This window comes from Ipomoea nil, unplaced genomic scaffold (genome assembly GCF_001879475.1).
Source record: "Ipomoea nil cultivar Tokyo-kokei standard unplaced genomic scaffold, Asagao_1.1 scaffold1026, whole genome shotgun sequence".
Classification (NCBI taxonomy): Eukaryota; Viridiplantae; Streptophyta; class Magnoliopsida; order Solanales; family Convolvulaceae; genus Ipomoea; species Ipomoea nil.
Genome location: NW_017617454.1, coordinates 874,775 through 881,988, shown reverse-complemented (window position 1 = coordinate 881,988; position 7,214 = coordinate 874,775). Strand labels below are relative to the sequence as shown.

General features: G+C 33.9%; 1 protein-coding gene and 1 long non-coding RNA gene across 2 annotated transcripts; one reads left to right on the top strand and one right to left on the bottom strand.

The window, feature by feature from the left end:
* Window positions 1–2,453: 2,453 nt before the first annotated feature.
* On the bottom strand, window positions 2,454–5,290 carry LOC109180193. The gene is made up of 3 exons (XR_002054046.1): window positions 4,942–5,290; window positions 3,523–3,527; window positions 2,454–2,464 (listed from the first exon to the last, which is right to left on the bottom strand). It is a non-coding gene; the product is annotated as an uncharacterized LOC109180193 (long non-coding RNA).
* Window positions 3,668–5,779, top strand: LOC109180192 (transcription factor PRE6-like). The gene is made up of 2 exons (XM_019329680.1): window positions 3,668–4,159; window positions 5,297–5,779. Exons 1-2 carry the CDS (start codon window positions 4,034–4,036, stop codon window positions 5,447–5,449), a joined length of 279 nt encoding a protein of 92 aa, XP_019185225.1. The 5' UTR covers window positions 3,668–4,033; the 3' UTR covers window positions 5,450–5,779.
* The last annotated feature ends 1,435 nt before the right edge of the window (window positions 5,780–7,214 follow it).

Sequence of the window (7,214 nt, the reverse complement as noted above, 5' to 3'; positions counted from 1 at the left end):
ACAAATTAAACATCGTTGAATATATCTTATAATATAACATTTTGACACTAAATTATTTAATATAAAATTAAAATTATATATAAACAAATAATTTTTCATATAACTAAAATTACAATACACAATCAATTCTCGTCAACACCCTTGATCTTGATCAAGCCTATTCCATAGGATTCTCTTTGTACAATTAGTTACCTTTCTGTATAATTTACAAACTATTATATAGGAACATAACTTCTTGATCGAGCCTAACCCACATGATTTTGTTAGTATAATTACCTTTTTGTATAATTTATAAACTATTATATCGAAAGATGATTTATTTACTACATACCTTTAAATAGTGAAAAAGGATATAAAATGAGACACAAAAGTACAAAGTGGCTAGTATTAATTATTGAGTTGGCATGGTCGGCAGAGAACGCCAAGATTAAGGTGTAGTACGTGTTTGACTCCACAGTGTGCATGCCTCTACTTTAATAATTAATATTAATTAATATTAATAATACACAATTAAAATGCAAAAAAACACAATCTTGAGATGTTAATCCATGAGATTTGCACGCATGTTTACACTAAAATGTAAGTTTGACCAAGATGTTTTGTGTCGTGATTATGCCCTGATCTATATCTACAATGTCAAACCCTACTTGGATTTAGCTTTAATTCAACCTACGTGCAGTGCAAATTAAAGGATTTCTACCACGTAATAATATCATTAATTGCTAAACATTCCCTATATTATGTGTATTATACTCACTAATCCCCGTTCACACCAGACCAAATCAATTAAAGGACAAAATGCTGGCCAGATTAATTAATTTTTTTTATACGAGAGAGGGTTTCGAACTACCGACATCTCTTAAGAGACAAGAGTGCATCGTGTTAAGGATATTTTTAAGTTCATAATTTATTATGGTATCAAGAGCCTAATTTCTCCTACGAAGTTTTTTCTCAAAGATAATGGTCAATGGATGATGAGATTAGTACAAGTAAAACATGCCCAATCACTGCCTTAACACTCGTTATCTACCTGCCGCGCATGAGACCGTTTTTTCTTCTATCTTACCGTTATGCGTGGTTGGCCTGCTTAATTTGCTTGATTAATGCTAGTCAAATTTGGTTTACCAAAAAAAAGTCTTGCTAGTTGCTACTCTAAAGTATGTTCCTTGTAACCCTAGCTAATTAAGAACCACAAAAAGATAAATCAGTCTAAGTTGTCATATAACTGACCAGCTGGTTCAATAAACCTTGATAAAGTATATATGCGCTTTGAATGACCTTTTTTTGGTTAATTATCTTTTTGTCTTACATCGATATTAAATTGTATTACATACTAAAATGCTAATACATATCGATTATTTTATATTTGTGGTGAAAATTTTTCACCAAAATAATTTTACATTATCTTCAACTTTGAGGGCTGAGGAAAGAACACATTCAATGCCATGAGTTATGGCCCATAATTACGTTAGTTAATGAAGATTATGTTGGAAATTAGATCAGGGTAAAGTTGCAACTGTTATATATGTGTGGTCTAAGGTAGGTAAATCAATGATGAAAATTTAAATTGCATGCAATGGGGGTGGGGGAGATAGTCAAACAATTTGCCTCAACAATTATTAACTCCCAAACTTTATTTTTAGACCAATATATATATATATATATATATATATATATATATATATATATATATATATATCCATTTTCATATTCAAATCTGAACTCGACAGTGACATAAAGAAACAATATTATTGATTGCATCAATTTTTTAAAAAAGTCAATATATACAACCAGTTGTCAGTAGGAAGCCATGATGGGTTAAATCCAACATCTTGCCGCGCAATATGTATTCACATGGATCAAATCCAGCTTTGCTCAATAATTCGCCAATCCACCATAAGATAATATAGCATCATGTCCTTCATAAAGATCAGACCAAATACGTAAATAAGAAAAATCAAAATGTCTTGCTAGTAAATCCCTTATTTCCCTGGTTTCCAATTGGTCAGAACACCGTGGCATTATTGACTGCTATAATACCAATATAAGGAAATAAAATTTCTTATATGTTAACAATAACTTTTTTTAATCTTGAAGGCCGAATAAGCACTTGGCCCTGACATTAAATTTTTTTTTTTTTTATGACGGTATTAAATTTATTGAAAAATCTAAATGTTTATTTTTATGTGTATGAGTAAAACCTATGGATCTATAGTAGCAGTAAAAGATAATTTATGAGGAACAAAGATGTAATGAGTGCGGAATGATCACATGATGTTGTACAAGGAGACATACACATGAAGGCCCACACTGTTAGTACTATAACAAACACATTGCCCCTAATACCACTTGTGCTCAAACCCAAGTTTGGAACACAATCAGAAATTTTGAAATATCTATTAACTAATTATTAATTTTAAAAGGTCACTCTGATCTTTCGAGTAGTGGTCTGTGACCTGAATGCCTATCATTCACACTCCCTCATCAATGAGCTCCACTGTATATCAATCAATCGATAGTTGAAAGTGTATTTTGAGTGAAACTTTATATATGTATGTATTTAAATTGTATTTTGTTACATACTGAATATGGAGTGAACATATTTAAAGGATATAACATATAAAATTTGAATTGTCAATCTAAATACTACTAGATGTATAGTTTAGATAAAACTCGATCATCTTGTGATCCTATCGTTGTTTTCTCTTTTCATTTGTTATAACTTAAATTGTTACTAAAAGTATATATGTATTGTTTAGAATAAAAAAAGAAAAAGTATATATGTATACATACATGATCTTCTTACGCGTGTGAAGTGAATGTGTTCGTTCATACATGGTCTTGTTACATGTGTGAACTGAACAAGTTTTTAAAGGATGAAATATTTTGATACAGAATAATAGGAAAAATTGTAATTTATTTCCCTAACAAATATTTTAATTATGAATGTCATATCTGAATAATTAGTGGTGTAAATATATATCATCATTCAATTTTTAAAACGTGACATATATTATTTCTCCCCTAATAGGAAGAAAGAGAAACATTATTGTCGGCGGAAGGAGAACAAACGGAGAAAGAAAAATTGAGGAAAAGTATATGGTCTTCAAACAGGGAAAACGTCACGTAACCATATTTACACCACTAATTATTCAGGGGAGGGGCAATATATGTCACGTATTAAAAATTGATAGGCAACATTTACACCACTAATAAATCAAGGGTGATATTAATAATTGACATAATTGTGAGGGCATAAATTACAATTTTCCGAATAATAACATGTAAAATTTGAACTGCAGACCTAGTTGCTATTTATGTATGTGCAACTAAAAGTTTGACTAAATGACACCAAATTATATGAGTTTAGTTTCAACCCTAGATCCTCAATCCCTTTTAAAGAAAAGTTGAAAACACACATATGACATATATGGCATGATGTTTGACAATGTGTATGCAGCAACTCCCTTAAAAGAAAGACAGATGTTTCTGATCGAACAAAATGCGACGACTGGACTGAACTGAATCTCAGCTCAACTGAATTAGTCTTATCGTGCAAAATGCAGATTGAGAATGTGATCGAGTGTGGGACGGTGAGACGGTCTCTCTCAAGACTAATGCTAATACTTCCCTGGTCCTCATGAATTGGAAGGGAGCGACTTTACTTAACAGGAAGGGGTCGTTCTCTACTTTCTCCAAAGCAATTGTCTTGTTACCATCCAACATCGCTGTCTCTCTCTCTTCTTTGGTTTGTGGTCCTTCGCCCCTTTAAAGCTCGTTAGTTATCACTTTCTCCTTAGTCAATATCTAACTACCATACCCTTCTTCATCGTCCTCAGATCACTTCCCACAACCTAAGCTGCTGTTTCTTTCCTTTTCAGATCCTCACTCTCTTCTCCTGCTTTAGTTTCACTCAAGAACACAACACCTCACATTATCATCCTCTGCAACAATAACCACAAGAATCGCAGGTTACATCTTACTAACGTTGTCTGTACTGTTCGAGCTAGCTATACTAGGTTCTAGGAAGAAGATGTCTAGCAGAAGATCAAGGCAGTCGTCCTCGGGGACTTCCAGGATTTCAGACGACCAGATCATCGAACTCGTCTCCAAGTTGCAGCAGCTCCTGCCGGAGCTCCGCAGCCGCCGCTCCTCCAAGGTACCATACATTCTCCCTGTTCAGATACATTAGGTTTTCCAACTTAGCTCAGAATAATCCTAAATACCCAGAATCCCTACTTAAGAGATCGTCACTATTGAAAATTTTGGAATTTCCGACCACCTGAAAATAATCTTAAATCAAGTCAAAAGTCTTGTTCCGACCACTTTTGGTATCCGGACAAACCTTTGTTGCTATTTCCGACCACTTTTTGCTTTTAACTTGATATAAGATCACTTTCAGGTGGTCGGAAATTTCATAATTTTCAGCAGTGCTGTTAATTCTAAGCGCTTCTAAAAGTATTCCTGTTTAAAAGTAGCTAGAAAAGGTAAATTGCGAGGTATACAGTAATGGATCGACATATTGTAAGTGTATAGTACAAGGTTAGCAGCGCCGTATGTATGTGTGTCTGTGATGAAATCAAGGTTTCATATTACGGGAAAGTTTTTATACGACGTTGTGGGTGCACTACGGGAAAGGAAAAGGCAGGGTGTAACTTTATGGGTTTAGACTTAGAGATGTGAATTGACACTCGTTCCATAATTGAATTTGAATTTGTCAAAACTTACATGCTTCCAGAAAGTATGGCCACCATGCATAAATATGTTGAGAGGGATAGAAAAGTAAGATCGAAAACCCATGCTTTCAACTTTCTATGATTTTCTTGTCACGCCTGTAGGGCCCACAAAAGGCAAAATTCCTCACACCGTAAGCCCTACATTCCAGCAACAGAATTATGGAAGGGTAAATCACGATAATATTGAATGCTCATATAGGTGAACTGAAACTTCTATACTGGGATTGACTAGGGCTCTATTCACACAATCTATCACTCAAAAGTTAACCGAGCTATTCATGCGGGCCATCACTACCCTTATTGTACATACAATATATAATGTATATATATGTCAAACTGTCAAAGTACATGTTTGAACCCTTAGCATAAATTTATGGTCCATGGTAAGTACGTCTAAGGTTAACATTGTGGTACTCACGCTACATTTCTCATTACGGGTCAAGAGAAAAGTATTACATTTTTGTTACGACGAGGTTTTGGTATGAAATCATATATGATTTTATGTTTCCTGACAACAAAAGTAACATTATTCTTGGACCTTTTAATTAATGAAACTGCAGGCGTCTGCATCAAAGGTGCTTCAGGAGACTTGCAACTACATAAGAAGTTTGCACAGAGAAGTTGACGATCTTAGCGACCGTCTCTCCCAGCTCCTCTCCACCATAGATGCTGACAGCCCAGAGGCTGCAATTATCAGGAGTTTGATTACGTAATCGTTGTTGTATTACACATAAATACAGTCATATCATACTATATATATCTATATCTATATCTATATATGATCAATCGTATCCCCATTATCATAAGGGGATACTGATCTCGATCTCGATCTCGATCTCGATCTTGTGGGTGGCTTGGTGTCCCGAGTCCTGGCTGGCCAACTCGATATGTTTGTAGGTTGTAGTAGGGCACGTACGTACGTTTATTAATTAGGAGTGGTGAAATATATGTTTGTAGCTAATTAATCCTCGTCATGGGTTATGTGCGGGCGCTTAATTGGTATAATTAAGATTTCCTTTTACAATAAGAAAATGTTTGCTATATATTGTTGTTCTCAAAGTCACTGTAGCTGGTGAGACTTAATCTGAATCATTATTTTTAAATTTTACCCAACTAACTAATCTGAGCTATCTATGTGGGCTATGCATTAATACATGCATGCATGCAACATTTCATATTATTATTATTATTATTATATGGGCTTTAGACATAGCGTACGCAGTTGAAGTTGGCTACATCTTCGAGATTTTCTACGTATTTATTAACGTGGATACGACAAAAGGCATTTTAGTTAACGTTAAAGTACGCTACTAGCTAGCTAGCATTCAATGCGATGTACGATATATATATGTTATGTTTTCAAGAAGATTGTTGATGGCAAACCAAGATTTAGAATATGGAGCTGACGCTAAACGACAGATCGACCGTCAGATCTCATGTCTACCCTAGTTATGCAATTAAGCTTTTGTTTATCTATTAAATGCAAATTATTAAAGCTATTTGTTAATAAGAGTTGATGGGTTGAGTACAAGTGGTTTGGCGTGGAGTGCTTATCTATTTTTGTAATGGAGGGTGTGAACGAATTGTTTTTGAGTTTACGAAATTTTTTTTTATTTTTTAATTCTTACTGACAATCAATTTGTAGTTAATGTGTCCGATTTGAGTTATTTACTTTCCTAATTTAAATTGTGTGCCATAATTAAGTTGGAGCTGTATAAGTACCATAGAAAAAGACTTGTAACGGTAGTAAGGGGTTAGAACACATTTTTACTAAAGCAATAAACACTTTGCAACAATTATGCAGTTTTTTTTTTTCTTGTTTTTTCTTTTATGATCGGTTGTATCTGTGAGAGGGACAACTAAATTGATTTATTCACTATCCAACAAAGGAATAAATAGGGAACAAAGCACAGAAACAGGGAACTAGTTACAGAAAAACCTGAGGACTAGGCAAAAGAGAATAACAAAATAACAATCACTAACTAAGTCTTTACAGTATATGTTGACTATCGCCTGCATAATAAGGTGTAAAACCAACGACAGTAAATATTCATCGATGGTCAAGTTTGAGTCTTCTATCAGTTGACTATCACCTGCCTAATAAGATGTAAAACCAATGACAGTAAATATTCATCGATGGTCAAGTTTCAGTCTTCATTTTTACTTTAATTTACTTGTAAAATGGCCTGGTGCCACTTGCCAACAGATCTCACAAATCTTATGTGTACATATTAGTGTATATATTCTTGGATTCCCTAATAAGTCTGATCTACCATGAGATGTCGAAGGGGAGGGAGGGGGCCCAGGGGGATATGTATGTGTAGGGTAAAAAATATATATAGTTTAATTAATTCGCCCGGCATACAAATATTATTTGTCATAAATAATATATATAAAACATTGTAATGTTTTAACGGTATATAAGTGTTCCGATGTGGAAGGTACAAATTGATCATGTATATAGAGAACATAATTGAA

Bases quoted from the DNA above. Each gene is read 5' to 3' on its own strand.
- LOC109180192 (XM_019329680.1), top strand. From the start codon at position 4,034: ATGTCTAGCAGAAGATCAAGGCAGTCGTCCTCGGGGACTTCCAGGATT. The intron at 4,160-5,296 runs GTACCATACATT...ATGAAACTGCAG, and splicing joins GCAGCCGCCGCTCCTCCAAG to GCGTCTGCATCAAAGGTGCT.